At 36.9% G+C, this 16,372-nt stretch overlaps 1 protein-coding gene across 1 annotated transcript; it reads left to right on the plus strand.

Annotated features, from left to right (window-relative positions):
- The first annotated feature begins 987 nt into the window (after positions 1-987).
- On the plus strand, positions 988-15,857 carry atp6v0d1 (ATPase H+ transporting V0 subunit d1). Its single transcript, XM_051655382.1, has 8 exons — positions 988-1,206; positions 2,015-2,186; positions 4,848-5,026; positions 5,202-5,281; positions 13,899-13,976; positions 14,219-14,395; positions 14,595-14,672; positions 14,768-15,857. The coding sequence occupies exons 1-8, from the start codon at positions 1,080-1,082 to the stop codon at positions 14,927-14,929; spliced, it is 1,053 nt and encodes a 350-aa protein (XP_051511342.1). The 5' UTR covers positions 988-1,079; the 3' UTR covers positions 14,930-15,857.
- Positions 15,858-16,372: the final 515 nt, after the last annotated feature.

Consider the following 16,372-nt stretch of genomic DNA (forward strand, 5'->3'; position numbering starts at 1 on the left):
TGTCACACTGTGGTACATATTTGCATCTGACCGCCTCCACAACAACACATTAACGCCTACTTTACCTTTAATCACTTCCGCAGCCCGTCCAGTAGGGGTGAGCATTGAGATGGCAAGGGCTGTGTCTCGTTTGGAAGGCTGCGTGCTAGGTAGGACGCGTCCTTTGAAGGCTGCAGTATACCGAGTGTCCTCCTTTAAACAAGTCTCGGTTAAACGAGACGGCCTTCGTAGGACAAACGGAAACAGAACGTAACATGGTTGCTATGACAGCACGCCACTCTTTAACAAGCGCGAGCGCTTTGAGTGAGACGTGAACAAAGTCCCTCTGGAAGGGAATGTATGAAGTAAATTTTAGGAGAGTTATAACGATGTGAAGAGAAAAGAAAATATATTTTACAGGTGTACTTTTAGTCTAATACTTTATTTTAATTATATATTAATATAATTATACATATTATATACTCTGCACCCATCTACTGAGATGCTTCAACTTGGGAATTAACATTACTTGTGTTTGAACTTCATATTTACGGGCAAATTGGCCTCATTTTTTTAGACATTTCGGTTGAAGAAACATTTACACTCTTATCTATGGGCAATTTAGAGTTCTAATTCCCTTGACTGGCATGTTTTTGGACTGTTGGGGAAACCAGAGCACTCTGGAGGAAACCCACACATACACCGGATGAGCCAGGACTTGAGCCAGGACTTGAACCAGCGTCCTTCTTGCTGTGAGGTGACAGTGCTGCCCACTGTGTCACGCCTATGTGAAATGGGCTGCTTCTGATATTTCCCAATATTGTGTAGGGCTGGTCTGAGATCAGCGTTAAAGCTCTGATAGTCAGATGTTTGGTCACGTGTGTGTGTGTGTGTGTGTGTGTGTGTGTGTGTGTGTGTGTGTGTGTGTGTGTGTGTGTGTGTGTGTGTGTGTGTGTGTGTGTGTGTGTGTGTGTGTGTGTGTGTGTGTGTGTGTGTGTGTGTGTGATACATCCGGGTATGCGCAGTCTCATTCACGACTGCATTAGACGGCTACATCTCTATCTCTTAAACTAGCATCCCTGAAGTCTGATTTTCTCACCATGCCTTTCTCAGAATTATATTTTAATGTGGACAATGGTTATCTAGAGGGGCTGGTGAGAGGTTTTAAAGCCGGTATTTTATCTCAGGCGGATTATTTGAACCTCGTTCAATGTGAAACTCTGGAAGGTGAGTCGTGCTTGTGTGTTTGCTGCTAGCCGATATCATATAGTCCTTTTCCCTTTGACATTTCCACGTACAGTTATGCGTGTTTATGGATATTTTGTCGCCATTTACCGATGCAGCACCGTATTTTGTCATTGATGTGATAACTTGCTAATAAACCACCATATAACTATAATAGCTGAGCTAATGTCAGTTAGCCTGTTTCTTGGCCAGCTCAAATAACTTTATATTAAACAAATGGAGACCTGTTCAGATCACAGCTCAATGCCAAATATGCCATATAATACGCAATATTATATTTAAAAGGCTGACCAGTCATGGATCTTGAATGATTAATCGCAATGGTTTCGATATAAAGTGAATGTTTTTGACGGAAGATGCAGGTGAGATGAGCAACGATTGCTGATGGTGCGCGAGCTTCTGCTGCTTGTCATGTGACATTCATGACGCCAGTACTGTAGGATGGGCAGAATCGCATTCTGCCTGTGTTTCATTATGTAGTTCACATTTTACAATAACAGACATCCTTCAAATGATTAAAATGTATGCAAATAAATCTTAAAACAGGGAAGACATGAGCTCTAGGCTTGTCTCTTTTTAGGAAGTGATGGCAGGTTCTAGTGACTGGCATGGAATTTTTCCCTGTATTTTAGGGAACTGGAAATTGTGTAAAAGAGTTCCGAGATGAATATAGAAATCTCTGCCAGAACTCAACCTTGAGAGTTGTATGCAGTATAAGCATGGGTATTTGGGATTGTATTGTTTTAAATGAATGAAGTGTTATTAAAGATTTTGCTTTATTTCTTCTTAGACCTGAAGCTTCACTTGCAGAGCACTGACTATGGAAGCTTTCTGGCCAATGAAGCCTCTCCCCTCACTGTCTCCGTCATTGATGACAAACTGAAAGAGAAGATGGTGGTGGAGTTCCGCCATATGAGAAACCAGTCTTATGAGCCTCTGGCCAGCTTCATGGATTTCATCACGTGAGTGTTGTCAAATAACACTAGTTTAACCCCAATGCCTCTGCTTATAGGGATGGTTGACCCAAAAATAAAAATGTTCTCATCATTTACTCACCCTAATGCCATCCCAGATGTGTATGACTTTCTTTGTTCTGTAGAACACAAACAAAGATTTTTAGAAGAATGTCTAAGCTCTCTAGGTCCTTACAATGTAAGTGAATGGTGACCAAAACTTTGAAGCCCCCAAAAGCACATAAAAGTAATCCATAAGACTCCAGTGGTTAAATCAGTGTCTTCCAATTGTTTTTGGGTGAGAACAGACCAAAATATAACTCCTTTTTCACTATAAACCTTGCTATTGCAGTAGGCTCGATTACACTTCCTAGTGCTTGACACATGCGCAGAGCACTACATGAAACTATAGGAAGTGTAATCGAGCTTGAAATCATAAGGAGACTGCTGATGTCAAGATTTATGGTGAAAAAGGAGTTCAATTTTGGGCTGTTCTCACTCAAACACTGGAGTCTTATCTGTTACCTTTATGCTGCCTTTATGTGCTTTGTGGAGCTTCAAAATGTAGTCACCATTCACTTCATTGTATGGACAAACAGATATCATATCTCCATTAAAATATATAATCATTTGTGTTCCATGGAAGAAAGTCATATGAATTTGAGACTAGGGATGGGCATTTTGGTCATTTTGTCTACTCGAGTACTCAGACTAATTACTTGAGTACTTGTCAAGTACTCGAGGGGCGATTACAAGTTCATAACTGTATATATAATAACACGTCTGACAAACATCTATGGTTGCATTGTGACTTGTTGTTCCAGTGTATCGTCTATTCATTATTATAGGCTGTTATAAAATAATGTTACAAAATGTACAAAAGATTCAAAATATAATGTATCATATTTTATCATTATGTGAAGATTCGCTGTCCAACTCTAAATGAATGTGCCCAATGCACGTCTGTCTGTTCTTCCTTCAGGTTACCGTAGTAATCTTAGTAAGCACGCACCAGTTTTTTTTAGTGACTGTCTGGACCGTCTATTTTCAAATAACAAAATTAGCGTTTTTAATATGCGTGTTAAATTGAAGTTCAGTTTGAAGATGCTGCATTGTGTTCATTTAGCTGCGCTCTGTCTAGCTGTTTGAAACACTCGCCTGCTGTATATGCATTGCTTCAGCGCATTGAGTCCACTGCCACGCGCCGGTGTGTGTGTGTGTGTGTGTGTGTGTGTGTGTGTGTGTGTGTGTGTGTGTCCAAATGTTCGCTCTTGTGAGGAAAGCCGCGATGCTCTGTATTGTTGTTGCTGTGATTCATGAAGTGTTCCAATCAACTCAGAGAGTCTGAATTTCCACCTTTCAACTGGGGAAATTGCAATGGAATGACACTTTGTATTGGACATCTAACTTGGAAACTCGTGCAGAAATCTTCAATTCCCATTTCATCGAGATGCAGGTGTGTTTTACATCATGCAGGGCAGGGAGGTTTACAGTCAGTGACAAACATTTATTAAATAATATCCATTAACTAATAAAAATTCTTACATGAAACAATAATAAAACGTGTTTAGCAAACATTTTGCAGAGACAGGCATTCAAAACATGGTTAATTACACTCTCTTTTGATTATCGTAATGATAGCATTGCAGTGTTGTATCAGTTTGGTTGCTATGAGATGTTTCTGACAATGTACCCCTCAAAACCACAACGTAATCAATCTCAAAATAAAAAATAAGCTCCCTCTTTTTGTGTGTGTTTAGATGTCAGGTAATTGTGACTGGATTTCGAATTAAGTGAAAAGTCACATCATGCGTGATCACTATCGATCATCGTTTTCATGATCGATCATTGCTGCCATGTCCGAGTACCCGAGTACTCGTGCTCATCCCTATTTGAGACCACATGAGGGTGAGAATATGATGAGAAAATTGTAATTTTTGGGTGAACTATCCCTTTTAGCTGAGTAAGAGGAAATATTTTAACATTGAAAAAATTCCACGCATCATCAGCTTTTATTCTGTGGGGTCTGACATGTAATACTCGGCTCCAGGTTTAATAGGTGATTGTCATGAATCCTGTCCTGAAGAAAATGTTCTGTTCCTTTTTTACATTGTGACATAGTTTTCATGACAATTATGTACATTTTACCCCCCCCAATTCTCATTTCCATAATGCAAAAAAGATGGTCATTTTGATATTCTAATTACCAAATTGTGGAAAAAAAAATATGATTTAAAATGTAAAGTATTTACACATCATCGTAGTACTGCATTTCATTTAAAAAAAAAAAAAAAAAAAGTTTTTTGCTGATTTTAAAAAAAAAACAATTATTGTGCAACAGCATCTTATTTTACTCTAATACTGTAAATGTACAGTAAATGTGGTTAAGTGTCCTCATAATAATGTCACAAAGCAGTAAATCTTAATGGTCCTAAATGTAGGCTTCGTTTTTTTTTTATGCAATATGTAATTAAATTTTTTGTTGTATTGATTTAGGGTTAAAATGACCAGGACATTTCCTTGACAGGTTTCCTTTTGTGTTCAGAGATTATTCATAACCAAGAATAGTTTTGCTTGTTTTTGGCAGGCTTATTTTTGACAGTGATAATCAGCAGGTTTTTAAAAATGTTTGTGTCAAGACCCCTCATTTCTGTATTTCTGCTTTTGCAGATACAGCTATATGATTGATAATGTCATCCTGCTGATCACTGGAACTCTGCATCAGCGGGCCATCTCAGAGCTGGTGCCCAAGTGCCACCCTCTCGGCAGCTTTGAACAAATGGAGGCCGTCAACATCGCCCAGACTCCAGCAGAGCTGTACAATGCTATCTTGGTGGATACACCACTTGGTAAGAAAGTCCTCTTTGATAAATTTGCCAAACACATTAATCACATGCACTTTTTGTTTTACAATCAGAGGAAGTCAGTGAGTTGAGAATCTTGCATTTTGAAAATGTAACATGTGACACAGCACAAAAACCTCATCCCCACATCATATTGAATGGCTATCTATTTTTGTTTCAGCTGCTTTCTTTCAGGACTGCATCTCTGAGCAGGACTTGGATGAGATGAACATTGAAATAATACGCAACACCCTTTACAAGGTCTGTCTAAAATCTTGTGTCAAGAGAATTTAAAACATTTGAAATATTCATCTGACAAATATGCATAATCAAAGAAACCTACTGGTTTGATAGGATATGTTTGGATAGCGGGTCTGTGAATGTACACTGTATGTGCTGAAAGAGGAAGCCATTCTTCTCTTATCAGGATCTGACAATATTTAATATAGACATAGTATATATTTCTTGAGCCATGGCCCAGAATACATACATGTATGTGTGTGAATATATATATATATATATATATATATATATTATTAGACACATACACACACACACACACACACACACAGTACCCAGCATAAATGAGTACACCCCAACAGATTTATCAGAAAATCATCTGTCTCTTTTTAGAATGAATACTTTTTATGGGATCCTATATAATAAAATATTCCATCAACTCTGATTTATTGGTTGCAAATGAGATTTGTCAGTACAAAAAAGAAAATTAGTATTTCTTTAACCAAAATGATTTAAGACCATGGTGCAAAAATGAGTACACCCCAATGAAGGTTTTAGGAATAAAACTTGATAAAATGCTAATTAATGGGAATTCAACAACAGATGAGTTTAATCAACCATCACACAGCTGGCTGCCAGATAATTGACAGTTAAGGGTGGTATTTAACCTGTTAAATCCCCTCCCATTGAGTACTGACAATAATGGCACCACATGGAAGAGAAATGTCACAAGACTTGTGAAAGAAAGTAATTTCTTTACACAAAAAAGGTCAGGGCTACAAGGATATAGTAAAGCATGGCTAATCAGATGGAATACAGTAGCGAAAGTGATTCAGAAATTAAAAAAAGATGGACTTGTGGCAAGCTCTCTGAGACGTCAAGGCCGTCCAAGAAACTAACACCTCGAGATGAGCATTTTATGCTAAGAAGAGTTGAAGAATCGTCATGCGAGTTCATCACAGTTAGCTAATGCTGTAGAAAGTCCAGCTGGGGTGACTGTTTCACGTGACACAATACGATGTACGCTGCAAAGGAGTGGCATGCAAGGGTGTCATCCACGAAGGAAGCCACTGCTAAAGCCCGTGCACAAAAAATCCCGTTTAGCATTTGCCAGGGCCCATGTTGACAAAGGTGTAGAATATTGGGAATCCATACTTTGGTCTGATGCGATAAAGGTAAATCTTTTTGGAACTGATGGCATCCAAACTGTATGGCGTCGCAAGGGCGAAGAGTACAATGAAAAATGCATGCTGCCCACAGTAAAACATGGAGGTGGCAGTGTTCTTCTCTGGGGTTGTATGAGTGCTGCAGGTGTCGGGGAATTGCACTTAATTGATGGCATCATGAATTTAGAGATCTACTGCAAAATACTGAAAGAGAAGATGCTACCATCTCTCCGCGCCCTGGGTCGCCGAGCACTCTTTCAACATGATAATGACCCAAAGCATACATCCAAGGCCACTGCTGCATTTCTGAGGAAGAACAGGGTAAAAGTGATTCAGTGGCCAAGCATGTCACCCGACCTCAACCCAGTAGAACACCTGTGGGGAGTCCTGAAAAGACAGGTCAAGCATCATTCTCCATCCAGCATCCAGGCTCTGAAAGAGCTCATTATCCAAGAATGGAGAAAAATGGACATGGCAGTATGTCGCCAACTTGTTCACTGTTCACTTGGTGCTGTTCTGAAAAATCATGGAGGCTTTACAAAATATTAGATTTGGTGGAATTTGTTGTAGGGTGTATTCATTTTTGCAACATCTCATTTGAATAAAATGTATTATTTTCTTATCCTAAAGGTGTTGGTGACCAACCTTTTATGTTCATAATAAAACAAATGTTTAATAAAACTCAGTTTTGTTAAAATTCCGCTAATTGTTCTGGTGTTCGCTAAGAATTAGTTAAAAATCTTAATTTTCCAAGGGGGTGTACTCATTAATGCTGAGTACTGTATATATTAGGGCTATCGATTTAACGTGTTCAGTGCGATTAATTATATAAAAATTAACGCGTTAAAAAAATTAGCGCAATTAACCATGTCCCTGGACCGTAATAAGGAAAATTCCTAGAAATGGCTTGAAGTATAACCTGTTTTCTTCTTGGGGCAGTAAGCAAAACTCCAGCTGTATAGGCAGCATGCAGCTTATACAGAGAACAAACCACAGCAGACAGCACAATATGAGAACATGTTCTTGCGTTAAAACACAGCTTAATGTAGCGCAATTCAGAATGCAGGAATCTCAAGACGTGTTTTTATAAGTTTAAACTATATTAAACTTGACACAGTGACCTAAAAACGGTTTGTTTATGACACGATGCAACCGAGCCACTCCAAAAGCATCCGTCTGATGTAAAGTGTACATTGATGCATCCATAGAAAATCCCTTCGAATAAATCTATTTTGGACAGATTGACGAATTCAATTGCAAAATGGATTGCTGTGAACTGTAGGCCAATGATATGTTCAGTAACATGGAAATAAACAAAATATTGGATTCTAAAGCCTCTTTTTGAATTATCTTTTTTGGTAACACTTTACAATAAGGTTCCATTCATTAATATTATTTAATGCATTAGGTATCATGAAGAAACAATTAACAATATATTTTTTACCACATTTATTCATCTTTGTTAATGTTAAGTTAATAAAAGTACAATTGTTTATTGTTAGTTCATAGTGCATTAGTTAATGTTCACAAACACAACACAACTTTTGATTTGAAAAATGTGTTAGTATATGTTGAAATTTACATGAAGATGTATAAATGCTGTAAAAGCATTGTTCATTTATAGTTCATGTTAACAAATGGAACCTTATTGTAAAGTGTTTCCATCTTTAATGCATTACACATGTCCCACAATGTATTGCATTTTAAGTATCTGGATCTTTTATTATAATATATATAAAAAAAATATTATGCTGATTAATTACGAATTACTTGCATATCGAATTCATCACATATATAAATATTTGCTGAGAAAGCCAACAGGGATGGTCTCACACCATCACCACTCAGACGCTTCACTGTGTGTATCACTCCGCTTGTGTTCATGCCATTATAAACTAAAGTGTAAGAGCAGTGCAGATGTGTTAAGAGCTATCTGTATGAAGGTAAAATAGTGCCCAAATGATTTGCAAGTGCAGTGTAAGATTTGTAAAAGCATAAATCAAATTACAAGCATAAAAATAAATGGCTTGCGAACAGAAGGTTTTGTAAAGGTGTAAGTCAAGTTGCAAGCATTAGAAAAAAATATTAGCAATACTTTAATGCTTTCTTACATATTTGTAATATTAAACTGAAACATTTGAACACCAGATTGAGAATCATATATCAATAAACAGTGTCTGCTCAACTGTACTCTCACAATAAAAGAACGTGTATGTATTAATATTTCGGTTTAATATTTAAGAGAGGAGAGTCACACAGAGGAAGGATGCTGAGCCTTATGAAGAAGCTGTCTGTCATGTTATTAAACCAATCAGTTCAGAATAAACTATTCAAGGAAAACCTCATTTGATTGGTTACTAGAAGCAGGTAGACCCGCCTTCCCCTGCGCACCTGCAATACTCTTTTCAGTGAGAAATTCGTGCCAAAAGTGTGAGCGCAACAAAGGCAGAACAGTATATATCGGATTATTTCTGGAAAATATTTATGCCACAAACACAAGTCATTTACACATTTGCAGTAGTTTATTTTACACATACTTTAAACCCTTTCTTTGCTTGCATACCACTGATTGCAGGTTTGCAATGTTTTTGGCCATGTTTAGGTTCAAAAACATTGCCGAAAGTGTAAGCGTGAAAAAAAGGATGTCAGAAGAATACAGACCACTCTGTGTTAACCCTCTGGGGTCTGAGGGTGTTTTGGGCCCTGGAGAAGTTTTGACATGCCTTGACATTTGTGCTTTTTTTCAGTTGCTTAAAAACATATTAATGGCTAAAGTCTGATAACACTGTATTCAGCACAAACTGGGCTACAATAATATGTGAACAACATGTATGTACATGTTTGTATTTTTGAGAAAATAACGTTTATTCGTGGTTTTTGAAAAAACAAAAATTTAAGTCACTGAAATAGGGCCATATAACACATACTAAATATTTGTTCACAAGACTTTTGAGAACTGGATCTTGTAGCCTAGAGTTTTTGCTACAAAATGATGTGAAAACCATCCTGATCACTCATTCATATAAAACAATATAGTCATTTAACTTTTGCAAGACACTTTTAGTGTTAGGCCATATGCGAGGAGGCATGGATGATCATGAATATTGATGTGATTCACACCTGAGGAGACAAAGACCCCTCCCATGAGAGAGAATGAATGTGAGGAGACTTAATGATTGAATGTATTGTTTGTAGCTTATTCACAAAATCAAGTTTAAGTTAAATGAAATAATCTGACTATATATTTTCTTAACATAAAGGCTTAAAAACTTTAGACCTACACTACCATTTAAAAGTTTTAGATCAGTAAGATTTTTTTATGTTTTTAAAAAGAAGTCTCTTCTGCTCACCAAAGCTGCATTTATTTGATCCAAAATACAGCAAAAAACAGTGATATTGTGAAATATGTTTACAATTTAAAATAACTTTTCTATTTGAATATACTGTAAAATGCAATTTATTCCTGTGATCAAAGCTGAATTTTCATCATCATTACTGCAGTCTTCAGTGTCACATGATCCTTCAGAAATCATTCTAATATGCAGATTTTCTAATATGGGCATATTTACAGCACATTTTACACATTTACACACGAACAGATATTTGCAAGCACAAGCTTCGTTGATGATAATGAGGCAGCATAAACACTAGTTAAAATATAATCTAAACATTCATATTATTTTTATATCATATTACATATCATATTTATATCATACAGCATACAATTTAAATACCTGCTTTAGCCGAAACAACATTTAAATGTAACTAAAACTTGCCTATTAGGACATATTTCAAATGTCAATACTCTGAATACTGGCTGGCAAGTCTGGAAATAGTCCAACTAGTAAAATATGTCCATGTTTATATAAAATAGCATGTCAACTAATATGTAAGTAAAACTAAATGACTTACTCATCCGGAATTGTATCCTCGGCTGGATCAACTCGCTCTTCAAATTGCAAACGTTCCTCGTCGGAGTCCCACTCTTCTGAGGAAAATGTGAACACTTCGTCACTATCCAGGACCTTCCTCACCTGTGTAGTGTGCCATATTCCAAACGCACAGAAAAGCATTGTTGTGGGCGTTTACCATTTGCATTGATCGCCTCAGCACATTTACCGTATGAATAGCGCGCTCTGCTGGTGGGTGTGATCTCATTAGGGATAATGAGCTGAGCCAGGAGAAACTGTACATCGCTTTGTTTCATACAGATTACATTGCAGGAGAATATTTGTTTTAAATTTGAATTATTTTATTTAAAAGTAGACATTTTAAGCTTTCTTTAGACATATGTTTCATGTTTGTGTGATAAGTATTCGTGGAGTATCAGTTCATTTTTGTGACGTGTTTCAGAAAGATGCTTGTGGAGACAGATGGCTGAAAGCGCACCCTGTTTATTTTCTTTATTTTACAAAAGCACAAGGTTTTGTTATTGTGAGTGTACACAAATAAAAGTAGACCCTTTATAGTCGCTAATGATGTCTTACACTTATCTGTGTGCCCAAAAAATGGAGTATTTTAAGTTGTTTCCGCTTTTATGAGGAAAAAATGCAGCAGGACGTGCCGGCGCGTCCGTCAAACCCAGAGGGTTAATATGAAATTACAGATTCACAACACATGCATTACACTTATGCAAAGCATTAAAGTATTGCTAATAATTTTTTTCTAACAATTACAACTTGATTTACACCTTTACACAACATGTTGATTTACGCTTTCACAAATCTCACTCTGCACATTCAAATCATTTAGGCAAAATTTTACCTTCATATATTGTCTCTTTACATTTAATTTTGTGACATTACATATTTTAGCCAGCAGGTGAGGGCAAAAGACCATTTTTGTGTGTAAAATGAGCCAGTTGTTGACTTGAAGTTAGGGGTGTAAATCGGACGTTTCATCACGATACGATCTTATATCAATTCTCTTGGCCTGCGATCCGATACTTCAAAGTCCGCCGTGATACAGTTCCGATTTGATTCGATTCAGGGCCCTGCGATCGATATTCCGATATTATGTGCCTATTTTACACAATCAATTAAAAAAAAATTGCCCTCAAATGCAACCAAAATATAATTTGAATATTTTATTGAGCTCTCTGAAAAGTGCAAATTTAGTGTCCACATTGGGACATCCACAACATATTAAGGTACTTCAGATGTTGAAAAAAATTATACAGATAATAATATAAAAAATGTTACACACAAGTGGTGATCAATCGTTTGATTACAGCTAATTTTTCAGTTTAATCCAATTCAAAGTACTTTTATACCCATGACTTGTTTCCAACTATCTGTGCCATCCATGATTTTCTTGGCTACAACTTCCACAGTTGTAATGAAAAATTCTGTTACAGTTAACTGGGATACATTTTTGTAAGGGTGTTGATGTGTAAAGTCTTATAACTGATGCTAGTGCTGGGCAGCAGGTGAATTCACTTTCCCTCATTAGTGCTGTTCAGAATGTCGGCATTGTCAAGACATTTCACATGATGGTTGAACTGCTCCATGGTACTTTTAAATGGCAAATTCTCATGTAAAATTCAAATGGGGTGCTTGAGCAACAATATCGATGGAAGCCCGAATTAACTGCGCATGTGAGCCGCTCTGCATTTGTCATAAGAGTTTGCATTTTAAGGAGCGCCCGGTTGATGCACTTACACTGATCCTGTCACTGGAGCTCGTATTTCGCGGGAAGCCCAGTTGACATGCGCACCGATAGCAGAGGGCAATTTGACTTCACAGACCCTGCGTACATCCTTGTCCCACATAAAAAGCGTATTTAGCGCTCATAAAGTGAAATGAATGTAATAAGATTCCTTGAAATGCATACAGACGTGGCTGACATTAAATAAAGTATTAATTTAATGTTATTAAATGAGTATTAAAATAAAAGTACATCTTAAAAACATTTCAATATCGATATTTACGCATTGTATCGATAACATTGGATCATTGGTTATTGGATCGATGCATCGATCCAGATCGATGAATTGTTACACCCTACTTGAAGTGAGTCAGTGTCACTCAGTGTTTACATTCAACAGCACTCCATGATCGCTCGTATTACTACTACACTACTAAAGCTAGGAAATGGCTTTAAACTAACAACTTCAGCATTAAGGCTCATCACAGCTGAGAGACACAACAGACTGATTAATAACACAAACTCAAGGCGCTTGCCTCTTACCATAGTTTCCACATTGGAGAGGCAGGGCTCCTGACTAAAAAAATGACTTAGGAGCCATTGGCTCCTAAACTGAAACATTAAGGAGCCAAATAGCTGTTTTTAGTAGCCAAATCACAGAATTGCTTGATTTAGATTGTTGTTCAGAAAAAAGATAGAAAGCCAAAGAAAAGGAAGTCAGCTGATAACTCATTCATCAAAGGTTTAATAAACAGTATATATAGTTGAGAAGATAAGTTTGCATTCCCTTTTGTCTCAAATGTTCACACCCCTTTCATAATTTATACAAATATTTTTATCAAACTTATTTATCAGCGTAAATCTCGCAATTTTTTTATATTATAAATTTGTAAAATATTGAGTGTAAATTTAAAACATTATGCTTTGTGTTATATTACCCTGGAATTAGTTTTAAAAACAAATTACCACAGCTGCGAGGGGGTTTCTTTTACAGCTGCTGAGATTGACCGTAAATTTGACATCTCTTTACTGTCTTAATCCACCACTCTCTATTTTTTTCCTCTTCTGGAAAGTCATTCAAACATAATAGTGGATTTTTTTTATTTTGGTATTGGAGCAAATGGGTAAGTGAAAATAATATTTGCTGTGATCTCCCATTCACTCCCATTCACCGCTGTTGAAGTTGGAGTGTGAAAAAGGTCTGTAACTCTGTACGTTTGAATATCTTCAACGAAAATAGTCATTTATACAGCGATGGTGCTGATAAATAACAGCTGCGCTACAATGCGCAAACTCATTAACGTGTCACGGGTGATTGAGCCATAAGTGTCCCAATGTTCAGTGGATGACCATAGGGAGCTAGGGAGCTAATTGAGACACAGGGTGAGTTTTCTTCTGCAGTGTTGACCAGCACTGTGTCTCCCTCCATGTTGCAGAAGAACTTGTGAGCGAGTGGGGCCAGGTTTGCGTGCAGAGGGAGAGTGGGGGCGGGGTTGCGTGGAGAGTGTGAGAGAGGAGAGATGCAAACACTGGCATGGCTTTATGGAAGAAACGGGTTACGTAACACAACATCAAACTATATTGATATAAACGGTATTGTTTCATCCAATATCTCGTTTGAAAATATATTGACATATCTTTAAAAATTGATATACCGCCCAGCTTTGTTACCAGCACAATATATCATGTTTATTAAATGTAACTTATTATTATAAAAATGTATTATATATTTTTTTGTATTATGTAGTATTAGGTATTTTAAAGGCCATTAATCAAGAAACCATGAGCTTTTGTTGACCTGTTGGATTTCCTTTCTATATCTCCAGGCTTATCTAGAGGCTTTCTACAAATTCTGCTCCTCACTGGGTGGAACAACTGCAGATACCATGTGCCCTATTTTGGAGGTGAGCAAACACAGATTCTTGAGTTTTAGTGTTGTACCAACTAAAGCCAAGGGAAAGATTACATTTTGATATCACACACTAGTATTTGATCTGTTGTCACTTATTTCAACAGGTTAAACAAAATATAATAAATGAACATTATTGAAACAATTTGAAAAATGTCATAAAATTTTTTTTAATTGCCATTAATAGTGGAAATGTTTCTGGTATTCTGAGAAATTCCCCCTTGTTTTGTATATCAGTTTGAAGCAGATAGGAGGGCTTTCATTATTACCATAAACTCCTTTGGTACGGAGCTCTCCAAAGAAGACAGAGCCAAACTTTTCCCTCACTGTGGCAAGCTCTACCCTGAGGGTCTGGCACAACTGGCCCGCGCTGATGATTATGAGCAGGTTAAAGCTGTTGCCGACTACTACCCTGTAAGTATCTATGTAGAGCTGAAGAGGTATACACCAACATTTCATAGATGTTCGTAGATGCTCTCCAATCTAGTATTCTATTCTTAAAGCGGTACCTGGAGCCATTTTTTATGTGAATTACACATAGCTTTTACCATAGGTACTGTATATTTGTCACAAAAATTGTTTGAGGATTGATGTTGAGTTCATGTTGCTTCAGGAATACAAGCTTCTCTTTGAGGGTGCTGGCAGTAACCCAGGAGACAAAACACTTGAGGATCGCTTTTTTGAGCATGAGGTGAGTTTGATCTCAAATGCAATTCAGTGAGAGTTTTGATGTTGGAAAGTATTTGGCTCCATTAACGTTCTAAAACATGGGTTATGTGTTTGCAGGTGAAGCTTAATAAACTGGCCTTCCTGAACCAGTTTCACTACAGTGTGTTCTATGCATATGTCAAGTTGAAGGAACAAGAGTGCCGGAACATTGTGTGGATTGCAGAGTGTATCGCCCAAAGGCACCGGGCTAAGATTGACAACTACATCCCCATATTCTAATGGTACATGACATGAATCTTGAATAATGATCCACATGGCATGTGTTAACTGTGCTGTTTAACGTGTGAAAACATAATGATTCTGTTTCATACCCTTTCCTTGCACTTCACCACTGTTATCTTTCATTATGATTAACTTTTTCGGTAAGCAATCGTTTATTTTTGTCTGATGAAATGTTACGTCAGAACATAATGCAGTGCTCAAAGTTACCAAATCATAGCATATTTTTCCTCCGAGAATTGTTTCAACGTAGAAATGCTTTTTTTCTTCTTGATGTTATGATTCACAATATCTGAGAAGGTACCTGGCAACCAGTCACATCCCATTGCAAGGGAAAATTGTCTCATTGGGTTGTTAAAACTTGTGAAGGAGAGTTGTGTTTTTAGTCTAAGACCTTCAGAGATCTTATTGTGATATATTTTTCAGCGTAAGGCTGAGGAAAATATACATTCCATCATTATTGTTTTGTGTGTTTTACATAAAAAGTGATTATAATTATTATTTTTAATTCATTTAATGTTCACTTTCAGATTACAAACTCATTAAACTCCTGATTTCAGTCTTTTAGAAGGTCCAATATCCACATCTGATGAGAGTTAGAGAATCATTGGTAATTTAGACAATGGGATTTACCTTTCAAACGAGAAACACTGGGGATTTATGTGGAAAACTTTCTTTATTCTACCTGTTTGTTAAAATGAGACTTGTGTGCTTCCCATTTGTAAATTAGTGCTCAGATTCGTGCAGTCTTAATTTATGGAGTAGATCATATTTTATGATTGACAGCTGAATAAGAGAGGTCAACTAGATATAGTATGAAGACCTTGCAACAGCCATCTTATAATGTAAAACCGCTTGTACTGTTGTAAACATGTTGTCTGTGTTTTAAATTATATAAATTAAATATAAAATATACATTATATGTACACACAGTAATTCTGTGCTTATTTTTTACTCTCTCTCTTTTTTTTTTTTTAATTGCTGATTGAAAGGAATTGTCACCCAAAAAATTTAAATGATCACATCATTTACTTACTCTCATGCCATCTCAGATGTGTATAACTTTATTTCTTCTGAACATAAATGAAGATTTTAGAAAAATATTTTTAGCTCTGTAGGTCCATACAATGCAAGTGAATGGTGACCATACTTTTCAAGATCCAAAAATCACATAAAGGCAGCATAAAAGTAATCCATAAGACTGAGATTAGAGAAAGGTGCCTCTGTTTGTTCCTGGCAGGGTACACCACCTAACAGGCTCCATATGGTTAGGATTAGGGTGGGGGTGGGGTTAGGGCATCTGCTGCCTCCCTGGAACAAACTGAGGCCCCTTTGTACAATGGGCCCATAAGACTCCAGTGGTTAAAACCATATCTTCAGAAGATATGAAACCGCTGTGGGTGAGAAACAGATCAATATTTAAGTCCTTTTTTTATTTTTTTA

This window comes from Myxocyprinus asiaticus, chromosome 2, assembly GCF_019703515.2.
Source record: "Myxocyprinus asiaticus isolate MX2 ecotype Aquarium Trade chromosome 2, UBuf_Myxa_2, whole genome shotgun sequence".
NCBI lineage: Eukaryota > Metazoa > Chordata > Actinopteri > Cypriniformes > Catostomidae > Myxocyprinus > Myxocyprinus asiaticus.